At 38.5% G+C, this 19,673-nt stretch overlaps 5 protein-coding genes across 14 annotated transcripts in view; 3 read left to right on the plus strand and 2 right to left on the minus strand.

Annotated features, from left to right (window-relative positions):
• Positions 1–167: 167 nt before the first annotated feature.
• LOC124645876 lies at positions 168–12,338 on the plus strand. 2 transcript variants are annotated; one of them, XM_047185841.1, is made up of 20 exons: positions 168–320; positions 521–780; positions 1,105–1,205; positions 1,409–1,570; positions 1,888–2,052; positions 2,394–2,603; positions 3,502–3,902; positions 4,170–4,501; positions 4,711–4,858; positions 5,170–5,310; positions 5,671–5,931; positions 6,323–6,541; positions 7,416–7,595; positions 8,183–8,315; positions 8,543–8,634; positions 9,187–9,323; positions 9,938–10,095; positions 10,565–10,710; positions 11,161–11,274; positions 11,677–12,338. In XM_047185841.1, the coding sequence occupies exons 1-20, from the start codon at positions 288–290 to the stop codon at positions 11,812–11,814; spliced, it is 3,531 nt and encodes a 1,176-aa protein (XP_047041797.1). In that variant the 5' UTR covers positions 168–287; the 3' UTR covers positions 11,815–12,338. The 2 variants fall into 2 exon arrangements, with proteins under 2 accessions (XP_047041797.1, XP_047041798.1); XM_047185842.1 differs by having other exon boundaries at positions 11,164–11,274.
• LOC124645877 (U11/U12 small nuclear ribonucleoprotein 25 kDa protein-like) lies at positions 9,122–13,258 on the minus strand. Of its 9 annotated transcripts, none has more exons than XR_006986280.1 (6): positions 12,930–13,182; positions 12,697–12,768; positions 12,333–12,572; positions 11,707–11,808; positions 10,585–10,678; positions 9,122–10,072 (listed from the first exon to the last, which is right to left on the minus strand). XR_006986280.1 is itself a non-coding variant. In XM_047185848.1 (6 exons), the coding sequence occupies exons 1-3, from the start codon at positions 13,101–13,103 to the stop codon at positions 12,336–12,338; spliced, it is 483 nt and encodes a 160-aa protein (XP_047041804.1). In that variant the 5' UTR covers positions 13,104–13,172; the 3' UTR covers positions 9,122–10,072; positions 10,147–10,234; positions 10,585–10,678; positions 11,707–12,335. The 9 variants fall into 9 exon arrangements, 8 of the variants coding, with proteins under 8 accessions (XP_047041804.1, XP_047041800.1, XP_047041806.1 ...); XM_047185848.1 differs by adding an exon at positions 10,147–10,234 and having other exon boundaries at positions 11,707–12,572; positions 12,930–13,172; XM_047185844.1 differs by adding an exon at positions 13,187–13,258 and having other exon boundaries at positions 10,585–12,572; positions 12,930–13,104.
• Positions 13,259–13,906: 648 nt separating this feature from the next.
• On the plus strand, positions 13,907–14,460 carry LOC124646107 (mitochondrial import inner membrane translocase subunit Tim13-like). The gene has a single exon (XM_047186178.1). The coding sequence runs from the start codon at positions 14,047–14,049 to the stop codon at positions 14,317–14,319; it is 273 nt and encodes a 90-aa protein (XP_047042134.1). The 5' UTR covers positions 13,907–14,046; the 3' UTR covers positions 14,320–14,460.
• A 346-nt stretch (positions 14,461–14,806) lies between these two features.
• LOC124646106 (serine/arginine-rich splicing factor 4) lies at positions 14,807–16,471 on the minus strand. Its single transcript, XM_047186177.1, has 3 exons — positions 15,984–16,471; positions 15,493–15,824; positions 14,807–14,973 (listed from the first exon to the last, which is right to left on the minus strand). The coding sequence occupies exons 1-3, from the start codon at positions 16,348–16,350 to the stop codon at positions 14,887–14,889; spliced, it is 786 nt and encodes a 261-aa protein (XP_047042133.1). The 5' UTR covers positions 16,351–16,471; the 3' UTR covers positions 14,807–14,886.
• A 673-nt stretch (positions 16,472–17,144) lies between these two features.
• LOC124646104 (patronin) overlaps positions 17,145–19,673 on the plus strand; it is a 55,652-nt gene continuing 53,123 nt past the window's right edge. Inside the window, exon 1 of the mRNA XM_047186161.1 lies at positions 17,145–17,531. Coding sequence (XP_047042117.1) covers positions 17,469–17,531 — 63 coding nt within the window. The 5' untranslated portion in view covers positions 17,145–17,468. The remainder of the gene's footprint in view (positions 17,532–19,673) is intronic.

Genomic DNA, 19,673 nt, shown 5'->3' on the forward strand with positions numbered 1-19,673 from the left:
TGTAGTTATTTACATAGAAGTTAATTTGTTTATTGATAAGTATTGTGAAATACGCCACAAACTTGTAAAAATATGTTGCTATTTACCGTAAATAATCGTAATAATTTATCAATTTCTTATCTGCGGTTTTTCAAAAAAGTCTTCCATAGTTCCGTTGTCTATGATTTGTTGCTGCTGTCAAGCGTCCTTCTGGGTGTTTGCTGTTGCTGCTTCATTTTGTTATTTTTTGACAAAATACATCATAAATTAGGAAAACATTACATGTGGACGATCAAAAACCTTTTACCATGAAGCTGAAAAAGCCTAAAACCGATACTGAGGTAAACTTCTTAACCATACATCTTTTGTTTACATGTCCTCGAACCCCGGTCGTGCTTTGCTATGCAAAACATTCACTTTTATCATCATATATCCGTTCTTATACTTATTACACTATTAAAACCTGACGAAAGCCTGAACTCTAACTGAATGAAGTCCATTTTTCACCATAGTCAACCAATCTCTTAACTATATTTTCTAGGAGGCTTTGCCTGTCGTACCTCCTCAAGCCGAGATCATAGAAGCTGATCTATACAAGCGCTCGTACTTCGGTCCTGACGTGCCAACCTTGGAGCTAGAGTGCTGGGAAGAAGAACTCTCAGAGGCCCAGCTACAAGCTTATAAGAATGCTGACGATGAGTACAAGAGCATTCAGAACCGACTAGATGAGATGGTCAAGGATACAGGTGGAGAAATCGTGTATAATGGAGACCAGTTTACAGCCTATCAGCTGCTTGGGAAGTAAGTTACAGATTTCTTGACAAGTTTCTTGTAGAATAATTATGATCTTCTAGTAAGAAGTTTATAAGCAAAATACTACACCTATGACATGTTTATGATATATAAAAGACTGTAAAATTACTTACATGCAATGCAATGAACAACATGATAATATTTGTTTAAAACTACACCATGTGAGCCAGTGGATAAGTTAACTACATCAAAGTGTCTCTAGACATTACAATCAATGCCAGTTAATGTTTGTGTGAATGCGTTAAAAATGTACCAATAGTATTCGAGTGCTATTTCACAAAGAACTAACATTTTTGTCAATTTATTTTACAGACAACCTGTACTGAAAGATTTGGAAAGGCAAAGTGCTGAAATCATTCGATCAAGATCTCGCTCCCTGTCTATATCTAGGGAGAACAAGCCTGGAAAGAGAGGTATTGTAGTGGTATATTTACCTTTTGTATAACAGTAAATTTTATTCTATTTTTCTATTGTGTTGTTGCATCCAGTTAAGACCGGCAGCTGCCTACAATATAGTCAGAGAAAGGCTAGGCAGACACATATCCATATAACAAATCTATTGCGCAGTGCATCTATAACATAGATACAAAAAATTATAACTAACTCTTTTCTCCAGGTCGACCAAAGAAAATCCGCACAGAAGAAGACCGTGACTATTCACCTTCACCTGAGAGGAACAGGTCTCCGGAAGTCAAACATAAGAAGAAAAAGAAGGACAAGGAAAAGGCCAAAGATAATAAAGATACTAAAACTAAAGACAAGACTCTGGCACCTTCTAGTAAGTGGCTTTTTTTATGTTTTACCAATTAATGCACACCCCTATTTATTTCAACTATACATGTTTCAGATATAACTGATGGGAAAATTGTTTACATAATAATATTTCTGGTGCTTCCAATTTTGCTATCTTCCAATTTTATAGTAATTTTCTAGTGTCATGATTACATGGGGCTTTTTTAAACTAATTTTCTACTCTAATACATGGGCCTTTCTTAACCAGTCTACAATTTTACCCATCCAACTTCCAGCTGAACCTATTTGTACCACTCTTTAATTTTATACAGCACTTATAAATAATAATTCAAACTCTTGTAGATGTGCACAGCGTGGTGACGAATGTCCGACCGTCAGAAGCCACAGCTATCGGTGGCTTGCTCACCGGCAGTGCTACTAAGACAACTGCCATTGTTGATCTCACTAAAGATGATGGTAACAAGAATGTTGCTGATTCCAGAGAGGTGTCATTCAATAAGTTGCAAGGTAAGTCAGGATTTAATTAGCTTAGATAATGTCATAAAATTACCTGCTTTCTGCATTTCAGTATAAATAAAGAATGAAAGTACAACCTTTTCTTCGATTTTTATTTGAAACTTATGTTGCTGGGGAGTGTGTTCCACCATTTCTTCTTCCCAGTAAAAACATATAAGTCGTGAACGCTTGAAAAAGTGCTGATTTACAGCCTACTTTGAATGAATTTAAGTCTTGAAAATACAAGTTAAAGTCAGATTTGAATCAGATTCTTATTGCTTGCTGAGTCCGAACCAATTGTACAAAAGTATTTTTGCATGGCATGTTAATCACACAATATCCTATCCATACAGGCAAAACATTCCCGTCACTAGTAGTAGTGGCGCGTCCATACCTCCGCTCCAAGGACGCGGCCGCACCGTCCGACCGCTCCACTCTGGACAGCAAGGTGAAGTCCGTGCTGATGCACACACCTATGAAGTTCACCGAGTGGCTCATACAGCAGGGCCTGGTGCGGTCCGAGCAGTGGTGCGTTATACATGCGGGGAATAAACTTAAACTGGGTAAGTGACATAGTACCTGAGTATTCAATCGTATTTCACCAGACTTCGGCAACTAGATAAAATGTACATAGTCTGTGTTCAGGGTACATAGTACCTCTAATCTCAATCGGCCCAACTGTAAACTCCTTACCTTATTACCAGATATTATCTTGTATGTCTCTGACTGACCACGGGACTACAGAGTCCCGGATTTTTGGAAGGCGAACGTGGGGCCGAAGCCAACACGCTGAAGCCCTTTTGAGACAACTTTAATGAAATGGCGACACAAAACCGACGATTATCCCCGTATACACTATAGAAATGTACCCAAGGACAATCCCCGGTTCTGTGCTAAACTATTGCTAACTATGGAGGAAAACTACTTGGGCTATTGTGATGGGATGTTAGTGGACTAGGAATGGGAAGACTATGGGAACTATGGCACCTGCCGATAACAATGTTTGCACACGTAAAAATGGCAGGTGGAGACTCGCCAACTCACTTACTGGGCCCCCAGGAATCAGTCACTGAAAAGCAACAAGAGGGCAACAGGGACATGAGCGGCTGAGAAGGGTGAGGATACCTCGGCGGACTTTAAACGCAGATCACGCGCTCCCTGTGGGTCCAGCATCACCGGCCCACTCGCCACTTACCACGAGGCACCTACCCTCCGAGCAGGACTAACCTTGCTCTAGCGACTCCACTCTGACCGGCCGATGAAGGCAAGCCAAGAGGCGGGAGACCTACCAGATATTATTATTACCAGCTGCGGCCAGCGCTTTTAGCCGCAATCTGTGTGGACTACTTCACGCACCTGAATAGCCTGAATAGCCTTCTCGTTTAATGGACAATCTAAGTATGAAAGCATAGATCGTCACTAAATGGATGAATGTTTAACTAATTCTAATTTTATTTCCAGGCATGTACTCCGACGTATCAAAGTTCCCGTACTCAGGCGGGTACGTCTGGATATCCGAATGTTGTCCAACTCGCTTCGTCTCTGTCTACTCAAGTTCTATCTTCGAAGGAGCCACCTTCCCACCAAGCGTACTCCTCAAGCTCATATACCACTGGGCTTGTCAAACTAACGTCCAAAACGTGGTACAATGGGTCAAAGTGGACAATCTGTACGTGAAAGGCCTGTTTACCTGGCTAAGGGCCGTTTGCACGTCGGCCATACATCAGCATATGGCCTTATTAGGCGGTTCGGGCAAAAAAGTCGAGGTTGGCGTCATATCTTTGGGGACAACTAGTCATGATGGGACGCAGAGACAGGTGAAAGTTGAGGTTTTGGGTGTGCTGGATCCTGTGGAGAAGCTGGTGAGTTGAATCATTTTTCTGATGAATTTGGCAAAAGTGGTATTGATATACAAAAGAAGCTGAAAATAGGAACCTTTCAGGAGTTTGGAAAGTCAGCCTTTCATATAATTAAACTAAAAATAGTCGATTTACAAAACAAAACAAGAACCACAACATTCTTATAAAACATTCATATTCGAGTTAGTGTCAGAAATCAACATTCATATGAAACCTTTTTTATAAAGTTTATCTGTCTGCGGCAATTATTCCAATTTCACTAACTTCTAGATCCGTCTCCGCGCAGTCGAACCTCTAGCGGAACACGAAAAGAACTACAAGAAGCGGTTCCAAAAGATCCTAGAGCCCTTATCCTCCTGGGTGCACCCTTCATCAGTGATCCTGACTGACCTCACCGTGGACAAGGGGACCCTGGTCTCCATGGGCTTCAAGAACGTGCATCAAGCATCAGCCCACTCCGATGCTTCGGCTGCGAGGAACAGTAATGCCAATATCATGGAGTATTTGAGAAGGATCGTGCCTAGAATGTTCCAGAATACTCTCTCTTTGCTGTCCAGACAGATTATACAGCAGTTCTTGGATGAATTGGTTTGGAGAGAAAGGTAAGATTACTTCGGAATTGGGACTTAACTTTCAATCTTGAACCTCTGAATTTTTATAGAAGCTTTAATTACAAATACTTCGTGGCCTCGGAAACGCGTTGTAAAAGCATAGGACAATTTTGAAACCCTAAATACAAACCTTGAATACAACATAGCTTTTTTCGTGCATATTTATTAAGATTTTTTATTTCGTTTTTTCATTCTTGTAGGTATGGCATATCCCCCGGGCAAGCGTTCGACAACATAGTGATTCACATAGCTGAACAGAGTAAGATGGAGTCCAAGGATCCCATCACGGTTCGCCTCAACAAGATTGCCGCTAACCCATTCAAGAACTGGAAGTATCCTACTGGCAAGGTAAGGGGTCAAATAGATAAAGTTTTTATCATATTTTGTTGTTATAATTTCTAGATTATCTGACTAGAATTATGAAGCGCAGGTGTAATAGAAATCAGTAAGTTGTAAAAAGAACGCTTTCAAATAGGGAGGCCATTTTGTAAACAGTCTCGAATTTGTAAAAAATCGCCATTAAATGTCTTCTTTTCCACATCTTTTTGCTGCAAAGATCAGGATATCAAAAACTTATTATTGCATTCATTAAATCTGTCCGTAGCTGTACTAATCTGTTTGTAAATAATAAATCTGTATTGTACATTTATTTGTTTTAGAAACGCGATAAACTAGAAGAGCCGGAACCTGAGACGGGTCGCGGCAAGCGCGGCCGTAAGAAGAAGGAACCTTCCCCGTCGCCGCCGCCCAAGAAGAGGAAGAAGGAGAAGACTACTTACATTGAAGAAGATGATGAAGAGGTATGTATTTTGTAGAAAGGCAATTTATATTTAACATGTTGGATAGGCAACATGTTGAGGCATAGTCATCTTGTACCCACTTGAGACTTTTGTAGGGTCTTGAAATTTTCTCAGCCTTCCAAAAAGAAGATCTTATAGAGAAGAACCACCAAAAAACTCGTATTACTTCATTGACATAATTGATTTCTCAAAGACCTCATTTTGAGACGTATAAGAAATTAGAATAATAATTTAGCTACTACGAAATCATATCTTGCGTTCACATATTGCTAAGCCAATGAATGAGGACTTAAGCCCCTATATCCTAGGGCCCTAGGGCATGTGTAAAATAGATTTTCTTATTTATTTTAAATCCCACAGATTCCTCTAGCACTCAGCCGTAAATCAACCAAAATAAAAGAAGAGAAAGACAAGCCGAAAGACAAAAAGGACGGCGAGCCCGCCGAGCGCAGCCGACGCACAAAGAAAACTAAGTCTTATGTCGACGACGATTTGGACGATATTCCTCTGAAGAACATCAAGAAAGAGGTGCGGCCTGAGGAAACCGTGTCTATGGAGAGGTTCTACTTCGGACAGATCGGTGGGAACGGGGAATTTGTCAAAACTGCTATTGCTGTTGAGGTTGGTATATTAATTTAACGGCTAAATACATTGCCATTGAAAAGAAATGAAAAGTAATCGTTCCACTCTCCTATGTAGATTAAACGAAAAATATTGAGTTTTATTGCCATTCAAAAAGTGGAGAAGAAAGGGCAAGAAACTTCATCGTTATATTACTGACTTTTGAAGATAAATTTTGCTCCTATTTTTTTAAAGAAATTGTGACAAATTGTGAAAAAATTCAAAATGAATATTTTTAAAAATCTCTTTGCAACACATCACTCACTACTAATTTATATTCTAGCTATCTATTGTATTTTTGAGATAAAAGTTATTTAACAATCTCTAACCGCAAAACGGATAGATAGGTAACACAAATCCACAGTTAACTAACCAACAATATCTTTCTCAGTGTCCCGTCTGCCACGAGGAATACAACGACAACATATCCCTGATGACACACATGTTCGGTCACGCGGTGCCGCCCGCCGACCCCGCGGCTCAGTTCCAGTGCACCTACTGTCTCTCGCGGTTCCTCTTACAAGAGGAGCTGGATACACATCTGAAGCATAACCATCCGGCTGATACTAAGTCGCCGGAATTGTTTACTTATGCGTGCTTGATTTGTGAGGTGAGTTTTTGGTGTTATATGTATTTATAACTATGAAAAAATTACTATATGTTTTAGTTTGAAGCAAGGTTGGAGGGTAATAATAATTAAAAAATAAATAAATACTTTCTAGGTTTGAAAAGTTTTTTAAAAATTCTACAAAATAATTTCTGAACTAAGTTTGCAATTTAACCGTATTATTTGCAAGATTTTTTTTACATATTTTTTTAATCCTGAACGTATCTTCTCCTAAATAAAAACATAATATTAAAATCGCGTAACACAATCTAAACATACCACCGAAAACCCAACATACATAATCTCTCAAGAGATGTCGCTGTTCTTTGAACTACTTTTTCTCTCGGGTTTTTTCTGAGTTAGGGTCGATTTATACTAGCGCAGAGACGAAGCGCATCGAAGTGTCTATCCAAAACTGAACATAACAAATTCAACCTTAACTCCACCGCGTAACGCACACATTACTTCGGAGATTTTAAAAAGACGTGCGCATTCGTCGGAATTCGCGCGTGTGCGCGCGAACTACACAAATTGGTACAAATTGGTGCATTCTCGCGCCCACTAGCGAACCAATGCGTCAACTGGCAAGTGATTCAATAGCTCTGCTGTTGATGCCCATTACTACACGTGAGAGTGCGCGCGTATTCCGGCGAATACTGACGCGCGCATGATGTTGTAAACGATTTGACGCTTCGATGCGGTTCGACTCTGCGCTAGTATAAATCGACCCTTAGGGTCGCGAGTCGGAATATGATGAGATATATGGAGAACCTACACTCAACGTGGCCCGCCCGACACGCTCTTGTCGATTTTTCTACGATAATGTACGATATGTTCATATACAAATATAATTTAAACCCCATTTCCACCCCCGCAGGTCCGTTTCGCGGCAGTCCTGACGCTGGCCTCGCACATGCAGAAGACGCATGCTCCCCTAGAGCTGCCGTACGCGTGCGACGCGTGCGACTACCGCGTGTCCGCGCAGCGCGGCGCCGCCGACCACTACCGCGCCGCGCATGCCAACAGTGATACTGTGCTGTGTCCTTATTGTCTTAAGGTAAACTATATCTTCTAGTGACTCATCGTCCTTCCGCCTTCTAGGAGACAAGAAGCCCTTGTCGACGGCGTACGTTGCTCCACTCGCTCCTCAGAGAGAGTCAGCAAACCCTAGCAGCCCGACGCCTGCTGGGGCTGCGGGATTGTTCGAAAGTGTTACCGCAGCCCAGTACATAGAGGGCTTAAGACGCAACATCATCATCCTTCGAGCTTTTTCCCAACTATGTTGCGGTCAGCTTCCAGTCTAACCGGACGCAGCTGAATACCAGTTTTTTACAAGGAGCGATTGTCCTATCTGACCTCCTCAACCCAGGTACCCAGGCAATCCAATCCCCCTTAGAAAGACTGGAAAGTCTGAACGTGGACATTGAAGCATCCTCTGGTACTATTAAAATAACCGCTAATACTTATTTAACTGTCTGTCCTCGCTAATTTCTAAAAAGATTTTTACTGTTCTTTCACTGGGATATAATTAATTTAGCACGGTATCTTTTGTCTGAGAGCGGGAAGAAGTTTCTTCTGGAAGCTAATGAAACCACCGCTGCCAGAAGCTATATGAACCTAGCCTTATATTTTCGTACATTTCAGGTGATAAAAGTATATGCGGACGGTCACGAGCTGACGGCAAACGTGGCGCTATACCTGGAGCATTTGCGTCAACACCAGGATAAAGAAATGGAGGTGCGATGTAATAGATGCGTGCTCAAGTTTGTGCATCTTGGTAAGTGTACCTATAGAAAATCGTCATAAATATACGAGAAATGTCCTTTCAACTTTTGTTGCCATGTTGGTTTCAAGGGTTCAGATGAAGGCACGATTCGACGGTCTATTTAACCTTTTTATACTTCAGGGGCTCCAATGTAACACATCATTGTGTTATAATGTTACTAATATGTTATTTTTGCTCTTTTTATACATTGGAAATTTGTATCTTTTATATGCTTGTAGGTCAACTGAAAGAGCATCAAGTACGCGATCATATCACGGTGGAAGGTGCCACACCACTCTGCTCCGAGGAACATCTCATCAGTAAACCTAGGGTGAGTTTATATAAAAGTCTTGTGTCTTTATAAAGTTTGGCCTTATTGTCATTGGCTAAAACTGTAATAGTAATAACCAAACAATCAGCCTTCAGCTCAATATCATATAGCTAAAAGTTTTTTTTTGTAAGTTTGTCTAAACCCCACGTCACACATCTCGGTAATTACTTAAACTTAAAAATTATTTAACCAGGCTATTTTTATTTAACCAGGCTATTTTTATTTAACCAGGCTATTTTTATTTAACCAGGCTATTTTTATTTAACCAGGCTATTTTTATTTAACCAGGCTATTTTTATTTAACCAGGCTATTTTTATTTAACCAGGCTATTTTTATTTAACCAGGCTATTTTTATTACAGGAAGGTATACGATACCGATTATAATCTCCATTCATGAAACGCAGTTGTAGACGCTGACAGAAACTACGATTCCAAAGTATTTTTTTACTCGATAGATGTTTAATTTTAAGTATTATTAAAAACATATTTCTATTGATAGGTATTTTAAGTTTATTTGTTACATTATTACATTTTAAGTTTATTTATCATAGAACAAAGCGCGTCCCCCGGTGAAGGACTCAGCGAGCCACACGCTGTCGGACACGTACGAGGACGTGACGCTGCTGCTGCCCGACGGCATGCTGTGCCGCGAGTGCGACACGCCGCTAGAGAGGGACAAGCATTTCTTGTGAGTATATAGATAGAAAGAAAAGTATACATACATGTACTTACAAACATGTATTTCTGGAAAAAGGTGGTCCTTTTGTGTCCACACATTGATGTCTTTTGCGTTCACACATTTTATAAAATTTCGATAATCTCAGTGTGTACTTAACTACTGTATAGATTTGGTTAATACAGATTAGTTTTACAGCTATTAGGGTAATAACTGGAAACTTTTTCTTCTCACTTTGTGGCAGGATTTTTTCAGCCTTTGTACGACGTTTTCTCGACTCTTTATGGGAAGTTTTCGTCACTCTTTGTGGGACGTTTTCTCGACTCTTTATGGGACATTTTCTCCACTCTTTGTGGGACGTTTTCTCGACTCTTTATGGGACATTTTTTCCACTCTTTTTGGGACGTTTTCTCTACTCTTTTTGGGTCATTTTCTCCACTCTTTGTGGGACGTTTTCTCTACTCTTTATGGGACATTTTCTCCACTCTTTGTGGGACGTTTTCTCTACTCTTTATGGGACAGTTTCTCCACTCTTTGTGACACTTTTTCTTTTTATTTGTGGCACTTTTACTCCACTCTTTGAGGCACTCTTTTATATATTATCATGTGTTCTCTCATCCTTGTAGGGGCACAACCCGCTGCACGAAGTGCTCGTACGTGACATCCTGCTACCGCGCGATGCTGCGTCACAGCGGCTACTGCGCCGGCCCGCACTCGCTGGAGGACGCCCCGCGCCCGGCGCCCTACCGCTCCCACTGCGTCTGCGGATACAACACTACTGTCGGTATGTATACCAGTAGAATGTAAATCCAGAAACAAGATAAACAATACAGACAAACTGTTGTTAACTATAAGTCCAATTTTCAACTTTTCTGAAAAGCCTGCTGCCATCATTTGTGTATATTTATTTTCATGTATGTATTCTGCAAAAAAACCCGAGATTAAAATGAATGAGGGACCCTAAACTATGCTCCATTGTAAAAAAAGAAAAAAAATTGCGCAACAAAAGACGCATACACACTTAAAATTAGCCATATACAGAAATAATAATAGAAGGGGAAAATATCCGTCTTAAAGAGCGCAATACGGCCCTCGCTCAGCATAATGCTGCGAACCGGAACAAGACGGAGTCCCAGCGCTGGTTTTCAGCGACAGCCGGTGCTACCACGATGACGTCTATCGGTGATGCTGATTGTCAAAATTCCATATCTCCTCTTTATAGCCGAATGCTTTAAGGTCTTCTAACCCCTCAGGTACCGACATGCTGACTCACCTACTGATGTGTGACCACAAGTCTGCGTACGCGTCGGAAGAGGACGCCCGCGCCAACACCATCGGGGCTGGTGACGACGCTACTGCTGTCAAACCTGTTGAAGATACCCCGGCACCTGTTGATACTGTAAGTTAAATAGAAGGCCTTTTGGAAAGAAAAATAATGCTATTTTTTAGTATGTATGGTACATGTTCAACAGAAGGCGATCACTGATTGTAATTTGCAAGATTGTCGTTGAAAAAAAAAATACTATGACAATCTAGTTATTCCCCGCGTCTCTAGGGAACTAATTCCCGCAGCTGCATAAAGAGCAATAAATAGATTGATAAAAAAACACTAACAACCAAGTTTTTGCCTTATTTACCTTTCTGGTATCACATTTTTAACCAATTTAGATGTTTTCCATCCCACGGTGGGATAGGGGGCGAGTTACAAAGCTATGAAAGCTGAAATCATATTGGACCAACCTCAATTAACTTTGGCTGTTCCTAGCAAAAATAATAAGTATATGTTGTAACATCATCATCTCTCAAGCCTTTTTCCCAATTATTTTGTAACTAAAACTAATATTCTCAGCAGCAGCCGGTAGACAGCGTGGTGGGCATGTCGGACTACGCGCCTCCGTCTGTGCTCAACACGCAGCTCTCGCTCGACGACCTCGCGCCGCCCTCCGTGCTGCAGTCCGATCAGGTAAACTAACACTCGATAAATATACTCGGTCATTTTTCTAGCCTTTTCCCAATCATGTTTGGGGTCAACTTCTAGTTTAACCGGATACATGTGATTAAGGAGCAACTGCCTATCTTACCTCCTCAACCCAGGTACCCAGGGAACTCAATACCCCTTTATAAGACTGGTTGTACCTCTTACTGGTTAAGTAGTACAGATCTCTTCGATATGCAATTATATTCCTTTGATAGCTATCCTATGAAAATATAGAATGTGACTTGTGAGATGACAGCATATATGAAGGTTATAGATAAAGAAAACACGGGGTCAATGCAGATCCCGTTTGGGCGTTGTTGTGAAGATAACTTTGAGTTTAAGAACCTGTAGGCCAGAAGTAACAAAGCAGTTATCTTATTTTCCCAGCATGATCAAGAGCTACTCAAGGACACATACGACCGTCCGCTCGCCACCCCACGCCACGAGGAGCCGCACTACAGTCTCGGCGACTTCGAGCCGTTGCCGCAGGAACCGCCGCCGCAGCCCGACTTTGAACAGCTTTAGAAAAAAAACTACAGCTCTTAGATTCAGCATATTGTGTATGGAGTATATTGTGTTAGATCTTTTATTCAGAAAGTGAATCAAGTGCTGGTTTAAATAATATGAAACAAAACTTGCTTGAGGATTGTTCTGTAATACAGATGTTATCATTGTATAGTAAGAAATGTAGTGCTCATGTGAAATAATATGGCAGCAGAAAGTTTACTATTCTTTGATTATGTAGAAAATTGTGGCTAGGCTCGCAGTCACTGTTATTTTGCAATACTATGTGAACAAATATGTATTAAATGCATAACCATAATTATGTTATGTTATGTACTCGTTCTATTCAAATAGTATGTGAAACTCACCACATTTCTTTGAAAAAGTACATGATTTTATTTTATGTTCAGTTCCATTATGTTACTTTGAAGTAAAATGTAACAAATTATGTTATAAAAATGTAGCTATATGTATAATGAAGGGATTTAAGTTGAATATTATATCTTATAATTATAGAATATATAAATAAATGCTTTTACAAATTATCTTTTTTTGTTTCCTTTTCTTTTCTTGAACTGTAGTGTAACTTTGTTAATGACCCCATAGCTTTGTATGGGGGCATTGTCGTCATCTAAGACTGTGCTGTCGAAAGTCAGGTTATAAGTCTTCCAGATATATTTCCAGGATATCTTTGTGTTGATACCTGCCCTCTTTTGATACAATTCAAAATGCCTCTGTATTGTTTTTTTGAGACCTCTGACTGAAGCATTCTGGGGAATCTGAAATAAGTTGACAATTTTGAGTCAGGCAGTTGTGGTTCTAAAAGCAATCAACAGAGTACTTGGTTCTTTATTGTAGATATTTCAAAAGTATGGAACTTTTATGTTCATAATGAAAACTCACAATAACTTTTAAGGTTGGTTCAGTCTCTCTTGATACAAAAATCGTGATTGACTGGCCATGTTCAACAGCTATCTGTAAATAAAAGACTAAATAAGTTTGTGGGACAACAGCCTCAGTTACAATTTCTGCAGATGATTATATTTTCTTCAAGCAGTTTAGCGGTTCGAAGATAAGAATAAATAAGAATTTCCACTTGGACTCCATACAAATCCTGAAACTTTGTATAGGTTTACCTGCGATAAGACTTCCTCAATTAAAATGTCGCTAGGAAGATCTTTTAGAAGAGAATCATTGCTCAATAATGTCGCTAGGGATGATTGTGTGACTTCTAGTAACTCATCGTGTGATAACGAAGTTGCTAAGTCTTCTTCATGTTCTGTTGTTTCAATAATTTCTGAACTCGCCATCCTAGAATGTTTGTTTTGGTTAGTTTTGTTTGTTTACTACATCGAGCTTAGAATTATATAGTTATATGTCAATGGTTTACTACCATTTTACAACAAAGTGAGTATTTTATTATTGTCATCTAGCTAGCAAATGGCAAAGGCATACCTTTTTTTGTACCTGTCAAATATTTTAAATCAAATATTTGTCACAGTAAAAAAAACCGTAACAAACCGTAAAATACCCATACGATAACCTCTCTAAAATCATAGATTTCTTTTTTTTTAAGTTGCCAAATAAAATTAATCTGCCATAATCAAGGTTTACTGAAGGAGTCGTGGTGGCCTAGGGGGCAAAGAACCAACTTCTCGTGTATGAGGGAGCGGGTTCAGGTCAGGCAAGTGACAAATCAATGCAACTTTTCTAAGTTTGTGTGTACTTTCTAAGTATATTTTAGACACCAATGGCTGTGTTTCTGATGGCACGTTAAACAGTAGGTCCTGGGTGTCATTGAACATCCTTGGCAGTCGTTACGGGTAGCCAGTAAGTCTGACACCAGTCTAACCAAGGGGTATTGGGTTAGTTACCCAGGTAACTGGGTTGAAGGGGTCAGATAGGGCAGTCGATCCTTGTTAAGCACTGGTACCCAGCTACATCCGGTTAGACTGGAAGCCGACCCCAACATAGTTGGAAAAAAGGCTAGGAGGATGAGGATGAATCAAGATTTACTGTAGATTTTACCAACCTCTTCGTCTGAGTAGAACTAACCGTGTTCCGTGATATAACGAATTGAGGAGTGTTATTTTAATAAAATGGCAACATAGCCTTTATCTCTTCGGTCGCCCGTTCAATCGTCCACTTGCTGTCAATTTGATTAGAATTAGAAATTTGAGGTTATACTGTCACTATCCCACAATTCCATAAATCGTATCATCTGACTAAAATCTCAAACTAGATATTAATACAATGGATGCTCTATCCACGGGTTCGCTCTCTGGAGCACAGAAAGAAGAGTTGATGGATCAGGTGAAACAGCAAATTGCTATTGCGAACGCTCAGGAGTTACTGACGAAAATGTCTGAGAAATGTTTCAAAAAGTGCATCAATAAACCGGGCACAGCGCTGGACAATTCCGAACAGAAGTGCATTGCGATGTGCATGGACAGGTATATGGACGCGTGGAACCTGGTGTCGCGGACGTACAGCAGTCGTATCCAGCGAGAGAGGAACAACATGTGAAAGCGACCACCAGGGACAGAGAGCCGTGTGCGAGCGCGTCACTGTAAATATAGACGACTTAGTAGTTACAAAGCATTTGAAATTGTGAGTTGCGGCTGCCGGTTATGTTAATGTGTTCAATAAAAGTACTTTAGGTTGTTACTTGTTTTTATTGATTCTACTGAGTAGTTGGTGTTCGACAGATCTGCAGCGCTCCTATGACATGTTATTGAAATGTGAAGTTTTATCAGAATATTCCTAATAAAGTGTTAGAATAAAACATAGTTTGTAATAACCAACTGGACCTTGTTACATAAGGGTCAGCTTTGTCTGATCCCACCCAGGATTGTAAAATAAATCATGACATATTCAAATGCTGCAAACACTTGTCCCGTTATGAGTTGCAGAAAATCTGATGAAATATGTTGAAACTTTTCACACTGATGTGTGATCTCTTCACATAAAATCCAAATTGCTATAAAATAATGTAAAAAATAAAAGATGTTGATTTTTGCTTAGTTCCTATATTAATTATAATTTAAATTATACACTATTGTTTATGTACCCAGAATTGAAAAACCCAATCTGTTACAACTCTCCTCTAATCATCTTCTTTCTATAATGATAGAGCTTCTGTATCCACATCTCTTTCAATTCTTCTTCACTTGGTATTTCCTGCAAAAACAAAAAGTCTTATTACAGTACTTCATTCACTATCTATAACATAGGAAACTTATTACTAAAACCTATGCTACGTAACTAAGCAAGACTAGTTACGTAGCATAGTAAAACTTACGTAGTAAAATAAAACTTACAATGAATGTTCTATATTGAACAGAAAAACTTCAATCCAAAAGCTGGGTACTCACTTAGAAGTGTAGCACGTAACGTATCAGATACGGTATCAACCTGCAAGTGAGTACGGCTCGTCCACGGTCCTCACAAGCACCCTGCGAGCCGCCTTTGTGTTTGCAGTGAAACCGCCACTCGGCGGGTCACTGCAAGCTTACAGCGCTCCACGCGCGAGCGGCTTGTAGCGAGCTCGTGCCTACGTACTCACTTGATACCGTATCTGATACGTTACGTGCTACACTGCTAAGTGAGTACCCAGCTTTAGAAATAATAATTTTCCAATAAGCATTTGATACAAGCGAAAACACCCAAGAAATACTGAAAAGTACTCATACTACTTACATCAAAATTTATAACAGAATCATCATTTGGAACCTTTATATCAGTTTCTGGTACTGTCACAGTCTGAGAGTTCAAGTCTATTACAATACTCTGGGACTGCTTCTTATTCCTTGAAGATGTGAAGGCTTTTGGTACAAATGAGTCACTATTCAACTCAGCTAAGAGGTTCCTATCATGTATTGTGGGCATATCCTCTTTGATTTCCACCTCCTTGTACTCGTAAGTTGGTATTTTGGTCATAGTCAACCCTGCAGCAGCTGCAGCCTTGATTGCTTTCTCCAGTTTGGTTTCTGTGTCATCTAAGTTTACCTTCTTTGTATGGGGTGGACGCTCTGTAATGGAAAAAGTAGAGTTAGAACTAAAAAAGGGTAATAAAAAGCTTGTATGGTAATCTGAAAAGTATGCAATCCAAAATAATCTAAAAAGTTTAATTTACTATCTCGGTAAAATCAAAATAAATAAATCAAATAATATCTATCGTAAATGCTTACCTATATCAAAGGAGCTGCTTCGGCTGCTAGAAGAGCGGGATCTCTTAGATTTCTTCTTGCTATATTTTGATTTACTGCGCGAACTTGAAAGTGACCGTGATCTGTCGCGCTTGGACCGACTTCTCGAAGACGATCGTCTCCTAGACTTTGACTCGTATCTATCTCGAGATAAACTCCTTGTGTAACTCCTTCTTTTATGTTTACTTCGCGAAGTAGACCGTTTTCTTTTGTGACTGCTTGACTCCGAACGGTCTCTAGAACGAGATCTACGTTTGTGCTTGCTCTTTGACCTTTTTCGCTCGTACGATGACTCGGAACTGTATGAAGAACTTCGCCGGTCTCGATATCGACTTTTTTCCCGCGGCATAGTAGTACAAATAGAGAAAATAATAGTTTTATTTATTTATGTTCCATAATAACCTCAAATAGCTACTGAATGAATGACAATTTGACAACAGTCGTTCGTTAGCCGTCAATAAAAAAAAAAAACTATTAAAAGACGTTTAGTTATCCCTATAAAGAAGTCAAGTTAAGGACCCTATAAAAATCTATGTAGAATGTGTAATGCCATAACGTCTTTCTATTGAAGCAAAAAAAGCATATTGTTTACTTTGAAACCAATTATGGAGCTCGGAAATACTTATTATCATGATTGTACCTATGGATGGAGTACCTATTGTGAATATTTCGAGATTTAAGAGAAGCGGAGCTGTGTAATGTGGTAGAACTAAGGCATAATATATAACTAAAATTAATACAGCTATTGTTAAATAAATATGTTGGTTTCAACAACATAAAATAAGAAACTTATGAAGTTGTTATCTAGTTCCCTACCTACCTAGCAGACCGGTGTGGTGGTGTTGAAATCAAAATTCAAATTCAATAAATTCAGAAGAATTCGGTAGATGGCAGAGCAAATGCTTTCAAAGAAATTCCATTTCACGGACATTTTGAAGAGCGCATAAAAATTACACTTATATCGGAACCTATTGAAAGAATCAATGGTGCATGATTACGAATAACTTTAACTGTTTTTATGTCGAGAATTTTCATAAGCTATGTTTGGTCTGGTTTTAGCACGTTTCTTTCAACGTTTCACCATGTTACATTGACATTTTACAGTGCAAATGCGTGAAATGAAAATTCCCGCAGGGCAGCGACCGTCAGTCGGCCTCGATGACGGAATGTGTGAAAATTTTAAGATGGTGATCAACTGTATTTTTCGTTTATTAATAAAGAAAATCAAGTCTGAAGCATTGTGATTATGTCGAAACGATGAAAATGTGTTTAAAACAGTGACTGCGATTGAAAAATTAAGATCGAATTGGTGTAACGGACCAAGAGTGCAGTACGTGTTAAGTGCAATCGCTGACATTGTTTCGTTAAAAATTGTTGAGCCCATCGCGATTGTTATGTTTAGTATTCTATTGTGTGCTTTTATAACGCCTTGTAAATGGTATAAGAGATTCTGATGTTTCCTAAGTCATGGAGCGGCAGGAGAGATCACATGCCAACATGGAGGCCACTGACTGTGTGGACACAAAACAGGTGAGTCCTACTCAGATAATTGCCGGTTTTTAAAAATTTCACCTTTGGCTTACTCATATCGCCTTGGTGCTTGTTAAATTTGCATTGGAATGTTCCAACAGCAATGAGTTGTATAGTAAAACATGTACTTTGTGCTTGCATGTTTTGCAGTTGAAGTAATTTTTTGAAGTAATAGTTTTGTAGATTTCAGTACATAATGATTACAAATGGTCAATTATAATAAAACTTCATGATTTCATTGATGTAAAAACATATCAAGGCAAGTGGTGGGCGCTGGAGGTGGCTGCCCACACTAACTGAATAAATTATTGGCATTAGAACATTGTTATGAGCCTTATTTGTCATATCACACATAATTGTGTGTGTGTGAGTCTTTGTGTTGCTCCTTTTATAAGCCATAGTCTTACTATCATTGGAATGTTCTTGAATATTCAGAGTTTATTTTAAACATTGCATTTAATAGAAAGTTAACTGAATTCTATTGAACTGACAGTTAGCTATTGTGCTGAACGAGTTGTCTCATAAAATCTTAGATGCCAGTTAAAACTGAAGAAAGTCTATTTATTGGGTATTGAAATGTTATATTGTCGAGCAACATATTTTATTTAAAGCCAGCTAAGCTTTACTTTCATAACATAAAATATTTAAGTTAACCAAAAAGTTAAAATTTGTTAATTTCTATTGTACAAAATATATTTCAAGAATGTGGTATTATTTACTAATTATGACTTCTCAATTAATTTAGTTAATTTGGTGATTTGATATGTCAACAATTTTTATTAAAAAATTAACTGTGAAAACTGACTCGACTTTAGATGACTATAAGACTGTGCCTTTAAGGTTGGTTTGCAATTGTTATATAACAAGAAAATCTAAAGAAATCTTGCATTTTCATAAACCATTTACAGCACAATAGCAATTGTTTTTATTAGAAAACAATATGCAGTTTTATTAGTCTAACTCGAGACCTATGTGTGGGTATGCACTGGACACAATCTGGATTTAACCCATTTTTTTTAAAGGAGTGTGGAGGCCTATGTTTAGTTGTGGATGTGTTATAGCTGAGATGCTGATTTATTTATTTATTTAATAGTTTATGTACACAAACAGAATGCAGACAAGAAGAAAAAAATTGATACATAGTACATAGGCACAGCTTATCTCTGAGCTGATGGTGGCGTGTAGTGTAGATATATAGGTACTAATATTGTAAAGAGGAAAACTTTGTTTGTATGGATAAACAAAAAGTACTGGACCGATTTAAAAAAAATCTCACCATTAGAAAGCTACATTATCTGCGAGTACCATAGGCTATATTTTATTCCAGTATGGGTAGTAGTTCCCATGGGATGCGGGTGAAACAGCTATCATATGTTTTTTACTTGATTAAAATCTTTAACATAACAGTAGACAATTGTATGACTCAGTGTCGCTTGCCAATCTATGTATGGAAAATGTGTCACATTGCATATTGTGTGCTAAGTCTACATCATGCAATATTCACTAAGATTCAGTAGTATTTGTGAGAGGTCAGTGCTTTTTGAAATAGACTTCGGCATGTTTGTATAAGCTTTTGTGAGTGATTTATGCTTGTGTAAAGGATATTTAAAAAAGGCAATACTTATTTTTTTTTCTTAAATAAAAAGTTAAAGAGTAGTTTTTTGTTTTACATATTAAACTTTTGCCTTTAAAAAGAAGTACCTAAGTAATTAAGTAAGTGTAAGGGCTTACTTAATTTTAGACCATGAAAAAGGTGCATTCTTTTTTACAAATATAGGTTGAATTATACTCTTGGTAAACATAGGTACTTATTAATTGTTTAAAGTAATTTTATCTTCTCTATACAGTATGAGTTGAGTAACATAAAAATAAAGTAATCTTATGCAAATGGCTATAGAAAGCAGAGATGCATGTGCCTGGCAGTAGATTTATCTGTGTCTGATAATAATATTACCTGACATTGTCTGTACACAGGATACAAAGTACTTTTTACCTGATAATAGAGATAAGATGCTGAGACACTTTTGATATAACATTTTTAAAAGTATTTATTTTAAAAATTTGTTATTGTTTTATTGAAATATTTTTTTAAAAATTAGGGCTTATAAAATTGAAAGCTCTTTTTGTTTTAAAATATGTATT

Source organism: Helicoverpa zea, chromosome 3 (assembly GCF_022581195.2).
Source record: "Helicoverpa zea isolate HzStark_Cry1AcR chromosome 3, ilHelZeax1.1, whole genome shotgun sequence".
Classification (NCBI taxonomy): Eukaryota; Metazoa; Arthropoda; class Insecta; order Lepidoptera; family Noctuidae; genus Helicoverpa; species Helicoverpa zea.

Excerpts from the sequence above, each read along its gene's own strand:
- LOC124645876 (XM_047185841.1), top strand. The coding sequence starts at position 288 with ATGAAGCTGAAAAAGCCTAAAACCGATACTGAG. Across the intron at positions 1,206-1,408 it reads GAACAAGCCTGGAAAGAGAG|GTCGACCAAAGAAAATCCGC; the intron begins GTATTGTAGTGG and ends TCTTTTCTCCAG. Across the intron at positions 2,053-2,393 it reads GTCATTCAATAAGTTGCAAG|GCAAAACATTCCCGTCACTA; the intron begins GTAAGTCAGGAT and ends CTATCCATACAG.
- LOC124645877 (XM_047185844.1), bottom strand. The coding sequence starts at position 13,103 with ATGGCGAGTTCAGAAATTATTGAAACAACAGAACATGAAGAAGACTTA. Across the intron at positions 12,769-12,929 it reads TTGAGGAAGTCTTATCGCAG|ATAGCTGTTGAACATGGCCA; the intron begins GTAAACCTATAC and ends TTTTATTTACAG. Across the intron at positions 12,573-12,696 it reads AACCAACCTTAAAAGTTATT|ATTCCCCAGAATGCTTCAGT; the intron begins GTGAGTTTTCAT and ends AACTTATTTCAG.
- LOC124646107 (XM_047186178.1), top strand. The coding sequence starts at position 14,047 with ATGGATGCTCTATCCACGGGTTCGCTCTCTGGAGCACAGAAAGAAGAG.
- LOC124646106 (XM_047186177.1), bottom strand. The coding sequence starts at position 16,350 with ATGCCGCGGGAAAAAAGTCGATATCGAGACCGGCGAAGTTCTTCATAC. Across the intron at positions 15,825-15,983 it reads AAGCAGCTCCTTTGATATAG|AGCGTCCACCCCATACAAAG; the intron begins GTAAGCATTTAC and ends TTTCCATTACAG. Across the intron at positions 14,974-15,492 it reads ATTCTGTTATAAATTTTGAT|GAAATACCAAGTGAAGAAGA; the intron begins GTAAGTAGTATG and ends TTGTTTTTGCAG.